Source organism: Corylus avellana, chromosome 4 (genome assembly GCF_965113065.1).
Source record: "Corylus avellana chromosome 4, dhCorAvel1.hap1.2, whole genome shotgun sequence".
Classification (NCBI taxonomy): domain Eukaryota; kingdom Viridiplantae; phylum Streptophyta; class Magnoliopsida; order Fagales; family Betulaceae; genus Corylus; species Corylus avellana.
The window spans coordinates 34,429,709-34,446,737 of record NC_142493.1 but is presented as its reverse complement, the minus strand read 5'-3'; the positions used below and the strand labels follow the sequence as shown (position 1 = coordinate 34,446,737).

General features: G+C 36.0%; 2 protein-coding genes across 2 annotated transcripts; one reads left to right on the top strand and one right to left on the bottom strand.

Moving 5' to 3' along the window:
- Positions 1-3,824: 3,824 nt before the first annotated feature.
- On the bottom strand, positions 3,825-8,199 carry LOC148586634 (protein SIEVE ELEMENT OCCLUSION B-like). The gene is made up of 7 exons (XM_088516083.1): positions 8,017-8,199; positions 7,120-7,212; positions 6,158-6,606; positions 5,483-5,592; positions 5,219-5,364; positions 4,633-5,115; positions 3,825-4,535 (listed from the first exon to the last, which is right to left on the bottom strand). The coding sequence occupies exons 1-7, from the start codon at positions 8,197-8,199 to the stop codon at positions 3,909-3,911; spliced, it is 2,091 nt and encodes a 696-aa protein (XP_088372209.1). The 3' UTR covers positions 3,825-3,908.
- A 7,408-nt stretch (positions 8,200-15,607) lies between these two features.
- Positions 15,608-16,919, top strand: LOC148586633 (uncharacterized). The gene is made up of 2 exons (XM_088515718.1): positions 15,608-16,404; positions 16,508-16,919. The coding sequence occupies exons 1-2, from the start codon at positions 15,608-15,610 to the stop codon at positions 16,917-16,919; spliced, it is 1,209 nt and encodes a 402-aa protein (XP_088371844.1).
- Positions 16,920-17,029: the final 110 nt, after the last annotated feature.

Sequence of the window (17,029 nt, the reverse complement as noted above, 5' to 3'; positions counted from 1 at the left end):
CCAAATATTTTTGGAGGGAGCTCAAATGACTAAACTTAAAATTTTACTTTTTTTTTTTTTTACTTAAAAATTTTTTTCCCCTTATTTTGGGGGGGGGACCATGGCCTACCCCGGTCCCCCCCTCCCTCCGTCTCTGGCCATAACCTAAACCTAAAAGCCATAAACACTGAAATTGTTGCAAAAAAGTTTTCAGAGATCCGGCACTGCTTGAGTCGTTCGCCTGAGTGTCAAGTGCCTCTGATCTACGACTGAGAGTGGGCAACCAAGGTATTCAGGAAATTTTTTACCACGGTAAAAAAAAAAAAAATTGGAGGTTGAGGGGGGGCATTTGACCCCTCTCGACCCCCTCTCCCTTCGCCCCTATATATATATATATATATATATATGAAACGACATCATTTTTATGTTTAAATATATATACAAATCTAGAAATAATGTTGTATGTAGTGGAGTATTATCATATTATTATAAAAAAGACGTCATTTTGGTTAACTTTTAATTTTTTTTAATTTTTAATTTCTTTAAAAAATAGTTAGCGGCGTTAACCGCCTAGGTGGTTAATGAATTTTATTAACCACCTTTTTACCCCTACATATAGATGCCTAATTTTTTTTAAGCACCTGAGCCTAATATTAAAAAATGATGCAGTGGGACTTTTGAATTTAATTGCTCTCTTTTTTAATTAAGGAAAAATAATGCTGATGTTGAGTTCTCTGTTAATTATGTATATATACAATGCTTTAAAATATTATATGTTTTTGCTATGAAAGTCTTAGGACAATTTAATTCGGTCATGAACATATCCGAGGGAAATATATATCCTCATGTTTTATGTATTAAGTTTTGGAGTAATGTTACATATTATCATTTTATTCTCTTTTTATTTTAAAGTATATGTAATTTTTAAAATTACCATTAATAGATTTCAGATATATTACTATTAAATTTTGATCTAATAGTTATTTTAAAAGTCACTAAAGAAGGTATTAGATGCTCTATAAAGGACAATAACTCCCAAATAATTGCATGCTATTGATGGATACTTTAATATTGGATGCAATTAGTAGGGCATACAATATATATATATATATATATATATATATATATATATATATATTGGTGTTTGGAATAAAGAAATTTGTGAAGTTGGCTTGTGGCCAAACTGTATTTAAATATGATATTATTTTATAGTAGTTAATTATGAATCCCACCCCAATTCATCCAAAAAAAAAAAAAAAAATCCCGCCCCTAGTTAAACAAGATCCTAGCTACGCCACCGGTGATACACATGTAAGATTTGTATTTGACTATTTGGTATAGCGAGTTTAATTAAATTTTCCTGATTTGGTTATGATTGTAACTTCGTAGGATTCCATTTTTCCTTTAATATCGTTGTCCTAGGATTGTCCTTGGTCATAGTTTGTTACATGGTTGGGTTGTGACATTTGCTTTTTGATGCAATTTTTTGTTAGTATCATCAATCATGTGTTATGAGGGTGTTGCTTCTTAATTACCGGTGAACTCTCCTTCGAAGGTGTTGATTGAAGATGCTAGAGTTGTCCCGGATAGTTTATAAAGTTGGCAGGTCAATCATATTCGAATGGAGGCAAAATGGGCACTTCATACATATATAGACTAGCCAAGGAAACGAACAAATTCATACTGAGGAAGTCCCTCCTTGTACTATTGGCATTGTATTTGCTAAACATTGTTGTTCTTTATTAAATATTAACGAAGAGATTACTAATCTGATTTTATATATATATCTTATTAAAAAAAAAAAATGATAAGGCACATATCATTAATAAGAATAATATCCAAAAGCAAGCATTTACGTAAAAAAAAAAAATGCACTCATATCATTAATAAGAATAATGTCACGGGGCTAATTTTTCACCTTCAACCAGCCACGTGATGGCCCTAAGCAACGCACCACACAGCGCCTTAGGCAGCCAACTCGCCCTCACCAACTGAGGTTAGTGGAAAGCCAAGCACAGCACAAGCACAGCACACTTTCTTTTTACGGGAGCAACACCTCCCAACCTTTACAATTCACTCAACGAATCTGTACAAGGACGGACTAGGGTCCACAGCACACTTTGGAGCCCTTAGTCTCAACACCAACTCAGCCCTAAGGCTTACAAGAGATACAGGAATGACCCAGCCACCAAGGCTTTACAAGACAACAATGAAACTCTCACACAGCCCACTGTTTCTCACTACAAAGTCACTCAGCACTCCCCCAAGTGTGTGGCCCTCTTCCACAACACTTGTCTGTTACAAGCAAACCAGAATCTCCTATCTAGCAGCAAGCAACATCAGCCTCCAGCAGCACTTCGGCAGTCTCCAGCACTCACAAGCCTTCTCTGCCCTAGGCACTCCTTCAGCTCACTTTGAGCTCTCAAGCTACAGCCAAGCTTTCTCTCTTAGCTTTTCTGTACTCTCCAGCTTCCTGAGACTTCTCAGCCTGCTCCAACAAGCAGCCATGCTTTGCTTAAATAAGCCCCAGCATGGTTCTCAGCTCATGGCAGTGGGCTGCCACCTGGCTCCAGCCCACTGCACCCAATGTAGCTACCAACAGGCATGCTGCCTCTCTTCAGCATGCCCTGCACCAGCCAACCACGTGTTGCAGGCCCCCTTGGCCCATTTGAATTCGTCCAACCCCTTCAGCTTGTGCACTGCCACAAGGCAGCCAACTTGTAGCCATCAAGAGGAATGGCCTTGCTGCAGTGGGCTGCCACCTGGCTCCAGCCCACTGCCTGTTGCAGCTTCACCATTTCCAGCAAGCAACCAGCCACCTGGACCATGCTCCCTGGTCCATTCGAATTCAGCCAACACCATCAGCTGATACTGCTACAAGGCAACTCATTTGTAGTATGCTTTGCTGCAGTGGGCTGCCACCTGGTTGCAGCCCACAGCATGGTGCAACATGGTCTCCTCCAGCAAGCAGCCTGCCACCTGGACCATGCTCCTTGGTCCATTTGAATCCAGCCAACGCCCTTGCTTAGCTTGCTGCCACAAGGCAGCCCTTGCAGCTCTACTGCAAGCTCCAGCTGCACCATTGAGGCCCAGCAAGTTTCCTACCACCTGTCCAAGTCCTGCAGGCAAGGCAGAACACCACTCTGCCCACTGTAGCAGGCAATGATTAGCCATGGGGCTTGGCCAGCGCCCCACACCATCCCACTGCTACACTCAAGGTCATTCAGCCTTCCAACTCCACTGCAAGGCAATCATAGCACCCTGGCACAGCAGGTCTTCTTGAACAAGGCAAGGGCACCATGTGGCTGATCCAGCAAGCCACACCATGCTCAACAGCACCATCACTTGGGCAGGACAGTGCCACCACGTGGCCACTGCCTGCAGGCATTCCTCCAGCATAACTCAAAGGCATCTTGGGCGCCATGTGGCCCCTCTCAGCAGCATACTGCACCATGGTCCAGACAGACAAGCATACAAGGGCCTGGGCCACGCCCAGCCCACTCACACAAGCCATCCCAGCAATCCATGCGCCCCACAGCAGCTCTTGGGCCAACAGCAACATGCCCAAGCACCTTGACAGTGCATGGGCCACTCCCTTTGATCCTTTGCAGCAAGCATTAGCCTTCTCCAAGCAGCATCCTCAACCTAGGCATGCCCCTTCATGCCTTGGCTTAGTGGCCAGCAGGGGTGCAAAGCACTCATGCCCCTGCTGCCACACCACAGCCACATTAGGGCCGTGACAATAATATGGCATTATGATAAGGCACACATATAGATATAGAGAATTCCAAATTTTACAAATCCGAGCTTACGATATAGCAGCAAGCTCTTGGTAGTTGCAGTAATTAAAATGGGATATATATGGCCCTTAATTCATAGAATCATATGGATATATATAAAAATATGTAGTAGCTCTCAAATGAAGCCTCTTAATCGGTGCAGCAGCGATACATGAGAAACTTCTCCATGGCACGGCCACATTCAGCGCAGACAACCTTCTCGGGGATGCTCCCAGCGGTCCCTGGCAGTATGAGACGGTTGCAGTAATGAGGGGTGCGATTGTCTGAGAGATGCTGATTGAGTGCCGGAACAAAGCCTATCGGCCCCACCTTTTCTTTCCACGCATCAAATTCATTCAAAGCCTGCAAAATGGTGTCCCCCTTGGCCCTAGCCATTTCTGTCGTTCCCATCGTTCCCTTCATGATCACAGCCCAACCCTGATCACTCACATCAAAGCTCAGCATTGTCATGATCTCCTGCATTATGGTGTCGTTCTCCACGCTCTTTCCCTGTTGTACCTTGGAGTACCACATGCTCTCAAGCCTCACCCAGAAGAACCAGATGAGCATCGGGTCTGGCAGGACGTGGCTAAGCTTCTCCGCAACAATGGCTGTGTTGTTTTTCTTAACCTTTTCCCTCGGGTTGCTCGTCCCCACGTAAAGCATCTCCAGCTGTATCTTCGCCGCTTGCGCAACACTACGCAGAGCCACCGTAAACTTCCGCACCCACTCCATATCGTCTCCTCCATACAAGCAAATGTATTTCCCTTCTGTTGTCTGAAATTAATACCATACATGCAATTTACAACATAACTCACCAACATTTATATATGTAACTCGTAAGTATTTTTTAGATATGTATGAGTATATATACCCATGTATACAAGTTCGGGTCGATGGCATCAGCCAAAAGCTCAATTCTCCAGCTCTCTTCCTTCCAGAGTGCTTCCTCCCTTGCGCTAGTGAAAGGGAAGGCCAAACTTCTCCAGATCCACATCATGTGGATGGCGTTGGGGTTGACGACCCTCCCTTGCGGGTCCAGCACCACGAGCAGAGCCTTCTTGTTGAAATCCCACATCTCCTTGATGTACCTGATGACTGCCGGGTCGAGCTCATAGACCGAGTACCATGGCATCTGATGTTGTAGGACCTCAAACTGCTTTCTTGTCGTATCGTTCCACGTGGTCGAACTGTCCAAGACCGGGAGCCACACAACCTCGTACTGACTATCTGGCCTCTCTGGTTGGCTCTGTGCCTCGATGAACATTGCTTCAAGCATAGAAAGCTCGTCGTGGGAGAGCTCCAGGTCTGAGATAAACAGCAACACGTTCTTCCTTCTCAGCACATCAATGCTAGCCTGTGAGTGCCAATTTTCAATAGTCACTATACGCCAAACGTTTTATGAAAATCAATTTTAACTGAAAATATATAATACATATATAGCTAGTACGCAAATTAACCCTTGTCTTGGTGGAACCATCAAAGAGAGGCAGCGGATCATCTTCCTTGGCGCAAATCAAAGCCTTAAGTATCTTTATGTTATCGATATGGATTGTCTCGAAGAGACGCACGAGAGTCAGAAATGCTTCTACATATCTCATCTTCTCTGCATCAAGAATACCATTTTATCTCTTGCCATCAGGCGATAAACTAATACAAATAAAATATATATTTTATACTCAATACAAGTGTAATTGTAACCAAAGCCAAGACTACTCACTCACCAATGTGTTGATTACAAAGATTGAGTTGCTTCATGAGCTGGCTGTGTATGTTGTTGACCTTGTGGGTCAAGCTCGACAGCTCCCACGCCTCAATTGTTGATTCTATGTACCTAAGAGCAGCCCAAGAGAAGAGGAACTCAAATATTATTAGCATTGTTTGTCATATACTTTCGCCTGACATGGCTGGCTTAAAGGGGGTCAAGGATCCAATTCTCTAATGTAAGCTTACTCATAGGAAATGGCAGAATTAATTAATCATTTAAATTATATTTTAACATAATACACTCCCCATCATGTGGATTAAGCACTCAAAGGTTTTTATCAAAAATATATTAATATATATATTTTGACACCACACTAGGCCAAAAGCTTAAGATAATGGGTTTGGGTCCACTTAGGTATATTATTTCTTTATTTTTTATTTTTTAATTTCTCAACGTGAGACTCAACACTCACATGTGCACTCATAACAATGATGCTACATAAAATATTTAATTAAAATGAGAGATGAATGATAGAGACAAAATTCGAACTTAAATATTTGACTTTGATACCATATTAAATTATCATTTATCGAAAAAATTTAAGGTTATAATAAGCAATAGAGATAATCATTTAAATTATAATTAAAAAGAAAAAGATGGCAAAAGAAACCAGAAGGGGTTCGCAACCTACTCATGACTCATGCCGATGAGGCCCATAATATGAGAAGTGCATGCTACGATGCTCCGAAAGGTCCAATAAACGGCTACTGGGATGTCAGAAGTGGCGGTAACCAGTTCTGGTGTGTCTGGGGCAATGTACTGGGAAGAAAGCTCCTTGAACTCAACGATGCACTTGGTGACATCGAGCATGGCCTTGATGAGGTTGGTAAGTGCCTCGAACTTTGGTTTCAAAGTTTCGGCATACTTCAATTTGTCAGGGAATTGGATGAGGATTGCAAGCCTTTTGCCAAGGGGGTCGGTGGAGTAAAGCTGCGCCACCAGCCAAAATTCACCATAGTTCACAGAAAAAGCTGCTAAGGCCAGCACCACCTTTGCATCCCACGAGTAACTCGACAGTATTTTGCATATTGCCACAGTTGTGGCATGCGCATCTCCGCCACCCGAACACTTGTACGATATCTGTCCAAGTGCATATGATCCTAAAATTCCATTACGTTCACAAGAAGTGGAGCATGTGTGTTTGTTACACTATATCAATACACAATATTACTCTCCAAAACAGTTAAATAGCATTTTTTTTTTTTTTTTTTCAGTTAGTCTTAGGCATCCAAGATATATATTAATTGGAGCCAGCTACTTAAGGTCAAATGATTTAGTGTCCCTTTTGGTTTAGTGATTTTAAAATCTGCCATTCAAAAAAATAGTAATTTTAAAATATAGTTAATCAACACATGATTTTAAAAATAAAGTTAGCATTCGATAAAGTTACTGTTCATACATTAAAATCGTACACCTTAAATATATAGTTTTTTCATATATATATATTCAAGTGGACACTTTGCTATGCGATTTGTTTAAAATCACACGTTTTGCCTGAATAATTGTAAGGCCAAACTCAGTTATTGAACTCTGAGCAACTCATGAGATTTCTTTTGGCTAGCTATCAAATTAATTATAAGCAATAATGTAAACCTCCGAGGAAATTCTGTTTATCGTGTATGATAAAGTTTTGTGCATTTTAAGGAGGGCCCTGTCGTCCAATGCGTCCACTTGCGTTTGTGTTCCCTATATACAGAGTCACAAATAATCAAAAATATTATAAAATGGGTTAATTATCTTTTCCCTCCTCGAAGTATCACTAATTTACAAGTTGTTCCCACTTCCCATTAACTACCACATATCAATGACAATGAGGCCATGCATACTTGTTGAACTACCATTCCTTATAAAAGAACACCCTCACTTCGTAAAAATCTTAAAAGGACCAAAAAAAAAAAAATTAAATTAAATTAAATGGCGAAACTACCAACTTAAGAACTAAATTTTCATAAACACCTTTAAAATTGAACAAATTCAATAATAATAAAAAAAAAGTTGAAAAAAAAATCACCAAAAAGAAAGAAAAAAGAAAAAAGAAAAAGCCACCTTGGGGCTGACGAACCACCCAAAAACTTTGGCCCATTTTTTTTTTTTTTTCTCAAGTTCAATTTCTTTTTTTTTTTTTTTTTTTTTTTTAAGTTTCAAGTTTTTATATTTTGATTTAATTCTTAATTTTATATTTTTATGTTTGGTTTTAAAATTTGTTGTTTTATATTATTTTTGTATTTTTTTAAGGATATTTTCATCGTTTTACATTTAAAAAATATATATTTTATCTGATTTAACGAGATTGGCTAATGATAGAAAGTTTTTATAATAAAACGGCAGTTTAATGCAACGTACTGTGTTATAGGTAATAGGTGGTAGTTCATACTTCATAGGGACAACTTATAAATAAGTGATAGGAAAAGGCAATTAACCACCGTAAAATATATGCACACTATGCATGAGTGTAAATTTAAAAAGAACAAGAAGGGACCAGGATTGTACGTGAAGAATGCCGGGGATGCCAGGTGCAGCACGGTGGAAAATGTCCTCAATGAAGTGAAGGAGAGGTTTGACATCGATTTCTCCGCCATTTGGGGCATGCGTTTCAAGAAATCTCTTCATCATCGCATCGTTATCCGAGGAGGAGCCCGTGAGCTGTGGCAGCTTCTGTGGTTCGACAGCCATCTTGGTTTAATTAACGCAAGGTCAGGCTCTAGCTAGCTAGGTGAGGAACAAGACAGAGGAGAGTGATGGGTTGTGTTGGTTTAACTCTAAGCCATAATTTATACTTCATATCAATTATGGAATAAAGGCTGATTTGGCGAATTGCTACCTTGCTTGTAATGGGGTTTAGTCCAAAAAAGCAACCCCAAGAGGCTTGGAATTTTGGATAAGTTTTTGGCCCTTGTTTGTTTGTGCTAAACAAATGTCGTGCTTCATATGAATTTAAGCTCTGAACATTTATAATAATATGCTTAGCTGTAGTTTTCAGTGGGTATGATGGAATTCGATCGTATGTACACGTTGTGTCGTCATTTTCCATGTTAGTACTGTAGCTCTGAATATGATGTTCTTTTTTGTTAGGGAGATTCATATTTGACAGTTTTTTTGTTACACATATATATATATATATATATATATGGTATGTTAAGACGTCACACAACTTAAAAGTTTAAACTTTTGATTTGAGCTCAAGTTGTTCAAAATTTAAAAATAAAATTGAACAAAAATTGATTAAAAAGATTAAAAAAGAATGTTATTTGAATTTGGTATCTATTGATAATCAACAACTTTTATTTTTAAGCAATAATTTACAGGCAAATTTATTAAATCTATCTGGACGTGAGCTTGTTCAAAATTTAAATAGAGATCAATAAAATTATTTTTGTTATTCATAAGTTAACTACAACTATATATTTCATATAATTAAAATATGTAACAAAAACTATATATATTCATAAAAAAAATTAATTTATATTGAGCAATTTAAATATAAAAGCATACACATTTTTATTATTTAAAAATAAATCAATGAAAAAAATTGATTACCTACGTGAAATTTTTCTAGAAAAAGAAATTGTAAAAATAAAGCTAACTTTATGTTCAATTCTAGATAGTTTTTTCACTGCACACCTCTTAGGGGGAAAAAAAATTTGATAAAAATTGAACTTTGGCTAACTTGCAACTGGCACCCTAAACTACACAGTTTAAGTTTTTCACTTATATATATATATATATATATATATATATATATATATACACACACACATACTAGAGTAATTCTATAAGTCACTACTGTGTCCCTTTTGTGTCATTGTATGAATGAGGTGGCTTTTAAACTATTATTTTATCGAAATTCAATAATGATCAATCATAAGCGCAATGTTGATTTTAGAAGCCATATCAGTTTTAGAATGACACAAGAGTGACTTCTAGCATTACTCAATATACTATGTCGGTCAAAAGTCAAGAGTTAAAAGATTTTCTTTTTATTTTGGGATAAATGCAAAATTGGTCCCTCTAGTTCGCCTAAATTATAAATCACTCCCCGTGATATAACAAATAATTTATAGGTCCTTGTTGTTGGCCTAAATTATAAATCACTACCTGTGGTATAAAAAATAATTTATATGTCCTTAAGGTATGCCAAAATAACAGTTTACTACCTAAAATCAATTTATGTTAATTAACTTAACAAAATTCATTACTTTGTCAAGTCATCCCCAATAAAAATGTGACACGTGTTTTAACGAATTTCTAACTTCAAAAATGACAATTAGGATTTTCTACATCATTTTAGGGCACCAACTAAGATTACACATCGGTCTTCACTCCACGTCATACTGCTACACTAAATTAACATATTATCTTTTATCTCTAAAATTTTACTAACGTAACCCTCCCTCATTTTCATCTTCCTCGCCATGATTTGAGAGCATTTTTCAAAAATTTGACAGTTGCATTCTGTGAAGCAACTGAGGAGATTAGGTTAATTTATTGTAACAGTATGACGTAGAGTGAGTGCTAATATATAATCTTAGCTGGTATCCTAAAATGATGTGAAAAAAACATAGTCATCATTTTTAAAAGTCATAAATTAATAATAACACCGTCACGTTTTTAATTAGGTATGACGTGACAAAGTGTACAGATTTTGTTAAGTTACTTAACGAAATTTGATTTTAGAGAGTAAACTTTTATTTTGGCCTACTCTAAGAACTTATAAATTATTTTTTATACCACACGGAGTGATTTGTAATTTAAGCGAACTTCATAGACTTATAAATTACTTTTTGTACCACAAGGAGTAATTTATAATTTAGGTTAACCACATAGACCAATTTTACACCAATCTCTTTTATTTTTCTAAGCAAGACCACTAACACTTCCCAAAAAGACTAAGGCAAACATGTGTACTGGCTACAGAGCGCTTTGTCATTGAAAAAAAAGGCAACTCACGGGTTTAATTGAAACGGTGTGTTTTTGTCATATAATAAAGACTAACGTGTAAATTAAACAAAGGCCCCTCTTGATCCCCCTCCCTCTGCCATGTACACGAGTATTACTTATTACAGAACCAAGAAATTTTATGGGATGGGGCCAGTCTTTTTTTTTTTTTTTTTTTTTTTGGTTCTTTAGAATTTTTTTTCTTATAAAAAAATATATTGTTTGTTTTAAATAAACTAAAGACTATTGTAAGGGCTAAAAAAGTGGCCATTTGAAAGCAAGGACCAAAATTTTTTTAAAAAAATTAATGGGTATGGCTCAAAAAAATTAAGAATATGGCAAAAAAAATTTATTGAATAGGGCCAAAAAATTTAAAAATATGGCCAAATTTGGCTCTATTTTGGCCCGCGCCCTATTTTACTTTTTTTTTTTAATGTAGAATTTTTTTTCCCCTTATTTTGGGGGGCCTATGCCAGTCCCCCTAGTACTGTCTTTTTCTTTTTTTTTTTGTAAGCCTTTTTTTTTTTTTATTTATTGTTTTTTTTGTAAGTTCTAGTTCCGTCATTGCGTGTATATATACTCAACATTTTTCCTGTTTTTTTGGTGGTTTAGTGGAAATAAGCACTGAGAAAGGCAAGCATATTGAGAAGATTTCTCGCTTTGGCATCGTCAGGTTTTTTTTTTTTTTCCGATAATTTACTCTCTATGTCAATCGAAATACCAATAAACTCCCTACTGTCAAATTTTTTAACTGCCGTTAGTCTCAATCAAAACGAACCGTTTCACCTCATTAAAATATTAATTTTTTATTAATTTAATTTTAACATTTAAATCTAAAAATAAAATAAAAAATGGTAAATGTATAATAAATCCTTAAGTCAACCCGTCAAAACTAAAAAATCACTTAGTTTTTTACCCTTAAAAAAAAAAAAAAAAGAATCACAATTTTGCTTAGCCGATTCTAGTCCCTCAATGCAAGTTATAAGCGAGAAGAAAGTAATTTTAATATATTCTAACACTTTCCCCAATTTTCGTACAAAATACTCAGTCCAAATCACTGTCTCCTGCTGAACTTCCTTATGTACCTGCAAATCCCCAAACACATGTTAACAAATTATTTATTTTTCATTTTTTTAACTTAATTTTCTATTAAAAAAAGTTGTGATTCTTTACTCCTCTTTCGAGGAAAAGAATCAAAACTTTATTTAGCAGATTCCAGTCCCTCAATGCAAGCTATAAGCTAAAAGAAACAAAATCCTTTTGTGTAAGACAGAGTTAGAGAGTCGATACATGTTGAAGTATTGATTAAAGTTATATTTTTTTATCAGTTTAAACTTTTAAGATAAGTAGTGATTTAATATGATATTAGTGTCCAAGGTCCAAAGATCGAACATTGACTCCATCAATTTACTCTTCATTTCAATTAAATATTCTACATGGTCGATTTCACCAATTAAAAAAAGTTTGAGCCCACACGTGGGAGAATATTAAAGTATTCATTAACTTTTAGGATGAGCCCATTCGCGGTGATCACTAGTTCGAATCCTCCATCCCCCTTCCCTTGTGTGGACATGTCAAAAAAAAAACTTAAATTAATACAAATTATTATGTTAACGTGACAAAACGATGCGTTTTGATTGGGACTAATGGACATTACAAAAATTTAACGGCACGAATTTTATTGACATTTCGATTGACTCAGAGAATAAATTTTCAAAAAAAAAAAAAAAAAAAAACTTAGAAATTTTTTAGTTTTAGCAAATTGACTCAGAGATTTATTATACATTTACCCTTAAAAAAAAAAGAAAAAGAAAAAGAAAAAAGAAAGAAGAATCACAATTTTGCTTAGCCGATTCTAGTCCCTCAATGCAAGTTATAAGCGAGAAGAAAGTAATTTTAATATATTCTAACACTTTCCCCAATTTTCGTACAAAATTCTCAGTGCAAATCACTGTCACCAGCTAAACTTCCTTATGTACCTGCAATTCCCCAAACACATGTTAACAAATTATTTATTTTTCATTTTCTTAACTTAATTTTCAATTAAAAAAAGTTGTGATTCTTTACTCCCCTTTTGAGGAAAAGAATCAAAACTTTATTTAGCGGATTCCAGTCCCTCAATGCAAGCTATAAGCTAAAAGAAACAAAATCCTTTTGTGTGTAAGACAGAGTTAGAGAGTCGATACATGTTGAAGTATTGATTAAAGTTATATTTTTTTTATCAGTTTAAACTTTTAGGATAAGTAGTGATTTAATATGATATTAGTGGCCAAGGTCCAAAGATCGAACATTGACTCTATTAATTTACTCTTCATTTCAATTAAATATTCTACATGGTCGATTTCACCAATTAAAAAAGAGTTTGAACCCACACGTGGGAAAATATTAAAGTATTCATTAAATTTTATTAAATTTATCTATTTCTACCAGCTTTCAAAACAAATGGTGATTTAAAATTACTTTATCCAACAATGTGAAATCATTCAAAGGGAAAAATGTGATATATACCGGAAAGAAATATGCTTGATTGTTGTGATTGGTGATTAGTGGCGTTGGCTTTCCAAATTTCTTGTTTTCTTCACAGGTTTCGTCTCTGGCTGAAATCAAATCCCATAATATGAAATCAAATATCGTAATATATTCTAACATTTTTCTCCAATTTTTTATACAAAATTCTCATTCGAAATCAATCTCGAACTTCCTTATCACTACAAAAAATGTTTTTTTTCCTAACAGGCAGTTTTTGACGTGTTAGATGGTCTGACATGTCAATAAAATTTACTGATGTGTCAAATTTTGTGTCAGGCGTTCAAATTTTGTGTGTCAAAAACAGAAATTTTTTGACGCGTCAAAAAGTGGCACGTCAAAAAAATGTCTTGACATGTCATTTTCTGACACGTCAAAAAAATTTTGTCGTGTCAGAAATTTTTTTGACGTGTTAAAATTAACAAGTCAGTAAATTTAAAAAATTATTAAAAAATAATAATTTTTCTTTTTTTAATTTTTTCTGGATTTTTTTTTTCACTTAAAAAATTTATTAATTTAAATTATTTTTCAATTAAAATAATTTTTTTTTTTAAATTTTTTTTTCACCAATTTCGTTTCTCTAGCTCTCCCTCTCTTATTTTTCTCCATTTTCTCACTCTCTCTCTCTCTTCTTTTCTCCACTTTCGTTTCTCCAGCTCTCCCTCTCTTCTTTTCTCCATTTTCTCATTCTCTCTCTTCTTTTCTCCAATTTCGTTAATTTCTCCAGCTCTCCCCTCTCTTCTTTATTCCATTAATTTTCAAAAAACCCAAACCCAAAAAATCTTCAAAAAATAAAAAACCCAAATAAAAAAATCAACCTAAAAAATCAAAAACCTAAACGTCAAACCCAACAAATCTTAAAAAACCCAAAAAATCTTCTCATCTTCTCTTCTTCTTCTTCTCTTCTCCATTTTTTTTTTTTTCTTCTTCTTCTTCTCTTCTCCTTTTCTTTTTCTTCTTCTTCTTCTTCTTCTGTTTTTCTTCTTTTGCTTCTCTTCTTTTTCTCTTCTCCTTTTCTTTTTCTTCTTCCCTCTAGAGGGAGCGGGCCGTGCAGAGAGAAGAGTTAAGAAATAAGAAAGATGCAACAGCAATATTCAAATCAAGAACTTATTAGTCAGATAAGAAGGGAAAGTAGTTAAAAGTATTGGATTGGAGTAGAACACCATAAGTTCTATGCAAAGTCATCCTCGGCAGTAGTAGATGATACAAAAAGGAGAGCATATTTGCTCTGTTCCAAGGGAGAAAGAGAGAGAGAGAGACCGGATTGAGAGAGGAGAGAGAGTGTGGGGAAATAAAAGAAGAGGGAAAAAGTTGAATATCCCGCTAATTTTTTTAGTGACGTGCCAGCATTTTACCACGTTAGAAATTGCTGACATATGAAATAGCACGTCAAAAATTTCTGACGTGCTAGTTTACCACGTCAGAAATTTCTGATGTGGTATTTTAACACGTCAGAAATTTCTTATGTGTAGTTTCACATGTTAGAAATTTCTGACGTGGCATTTTCACACGTCAGAACATGTCAAAAATTTTTGAAGTGTTAAAATACCACGTCAGTAATTACTGACCTGCCAACTTTGCCACGTCAGAAAAATATTTACTGACGTGGTATTTTTTGCCACGTCAGTAATTAGTGACGTAGCAAAAAATTGTGTACTGTAGCCACGTCAGAAATTGATTAATTTTTTGTAGTGTATATACCTTCAATTCCTCAAATACTTATTAACAAATTTTTCATTTTCCTTTTTTTTTTTCTACTTAATTTTCTATTAGAAAAAGTTGTGATTCTTTCCTCCTTGATCTTTTGAGGAAAAGAATCACAACTTTGTTTTGCAGATTCTAGTTCCTCAACGCAAGTAATAAGCAAAAAGAAACAAAATCCCTTACATAAGATAGAATTAGAGAGTCAATACTTGTTAAGGTATTGATTAAATAATTAAATTTACATATTTATATCAATTTAAGCTTTCGGGGGCAAGTGGTGATTTAACATGGTGTTAGAGCTAAAGGATCAGATATCGAACATTGCTCCATCAATTTACCCCTCATTTCAATTAAATATTCTACGTGTTGAGTCTCACCTATTAAAAATAGTGTGTGCCCACACGTGGGAAAATGGTAAAGTATTCATTAAATTATTAAATTTACCTCTTCTTATCAACTTTTTGAACAAGTGGCGATTTATCATAAAAAGGAAAAAATGTGATCAACGCTGGAAATAAATATGCTTGATTGTTGTGATTTGTGATTAGTGGCAAGGGAAAAATGTGATCAGCGCTGGAAAGAAATATGCTTGATTGTTGTGATCGGTGATTAGTGGCGTGGGATTTCCAAATTCCTTACTTTCTTCATCAGTTTCACCTCTAGTTGAAGTAATATATAAAAAGTTGATCAACACTGGAAATAAATATTCTTGACTGTTATGATTGGTGATCAATGGCGTGGGCTTTCCAAATTCCTTGCTTTCATCACAGGCTTCATCTCTAGTTGAAGTAATATATAACTAGGACTAGTTGACTTCATTTTTCTTCGATCGAGTGGATCGTTGCTTTGTTCTAAAATCACAAATCTTAGTTGCAGTAGCTATTTTGTGTGTGTAAGAGAAAGACATTCGAGAGAGATGGAGATATTCCACAAGCATCCATTGATGTTGATCGAACAACTGGAAATTTATCTCCAGAAGCAAGAAGTTTGCTCAGGGTGCGAGAAACTAGTATGTGGTCCTGGCTATATATGCTACCAATGTGAATTCTATCTTCACCAATCATGCTCCACAATATCCCAGAAGATACAAAGCCCGTTGCACCCCAGCCACTCCCTTGATCTCCTTGTAACACATGAAGCAGATATTTGTTGTTATGCTTGCGGTAAACTTTGCAACAAATGCTTCGTTTATAATTGTTCCAACTGCAATTTCAACCTTGACATCCAATGTGCTTCTCAATGGCAAACTAATGCCAACGATTGTCACCAACATTCATTTGGCCCCATCTTGCAGCCAATCCAGTTCACTTGCGAAGCTTGTGGTGAGGAATGCAAAGATAAAGCCCACCTATGTGGCATCTGTCAACTCTTGGTTGACCCTGAATGCACTCGACGGCCACGCACCATCAAAATTATCATACATGATCACAAGCTGAGACTCATCTATTCTTCTCATCAAGTCAAGAAGCATGACAATATCATATTCTGTGAACTCTGTCATGAAACGGTGAATACAGAGTATGCAGCTTATTATTGTCAAGATTGTAGTTACGTTGCCCACCTGAAATGTGCCAGTCTTATTGAAGAGAAGATCAATTGGCCGCTGCTCAATTTGGACGAAGAGATCATTGGAACGTGGGGAAAAACAGAGATCTTCCGTTTCTATCATAAGCACAAGTTATTCCTCGTTGACGAGGACATTGGGGAACTCAGGTATAATAAGCTTTGTGATGGATGTATGCTATTAATCTCAGGCCCATTTTATAGATGTGTGCAATGTGACTTCTTTTTACATGAAGGATGTGCTAAACTACAGAAAATTCAACGACATCGACTTCACCAGCATCTCCTTACCCTTGTCTCTAATGCACCTTCCAAAGATGGCGTGTTCAAATGTAATGCTTGCCACTGTTATCGCCATGGCTTCTTCTATAGATGCGACGAGTGCAACTACAACCTTGATATTCAATGTTTTACAACTCCAGAGACCCTTACGCATAAAGGTCACCAACACTCTCTCTCAATTCCTACAAGTTCAAATGAAAAATGCAGTGCTTGTGGTTTTCAGTCAAGCAATTGTTCATTTTTCTGTACGCACTCTGAATGCAAGTTCATCTTGTGTTTTAAACGTGCAACTCTTCCACTTGTGGTTTGTCATTCGTATGACACACATGACCTCAATCTCACATACACTGTCGAAGATGATTTCGAAGAATATTATTGTCTAATTTGTGAAAGCAAAAGAGATCGAAATCACTGGTTCTATTACTGTAAAAAATGTGATTTTCCTTGCCATCCCAATTGCATAGTAGATAAGTATCGATACATCAAATTTGGA

Coding starts and splice junctions, on each gene's coding strand:
- LOC148586634 (XM_088516083.1), bottom strand. CDS start 8,199: ATGGCTGTCGAACCACAGAAGCTGCCACAGCTCACGGGCTCCTCCTCG. Junction 5,593..6,157: donor CTCATCGGCATGAGTCATGA/GTAGGTTGCGAA, acceptor GGCTGCTCTTAG/GTACATAGAATCAACAATTG. Junction 5,116..5,218: donor ATGGTTCCACCAAGACAAGG/GTTAATTTGCGT, acceptor TGGCACTCACAG/GCTAGCATTGATGTGCTGAG.
- LOC148586633 (XM_088515718.1), top strand. CDS start 15,608: ATGGAGATATTCCACAAGCATCCATTGATGTTGATCGAACAACTGGAA. Junction 16,405..16,507: donor GAGGACATTGGGGAACTCAG/GTATAATAAGCT, acceptor GCTAAACTACAG/AAAATTCAACGACATCGACT.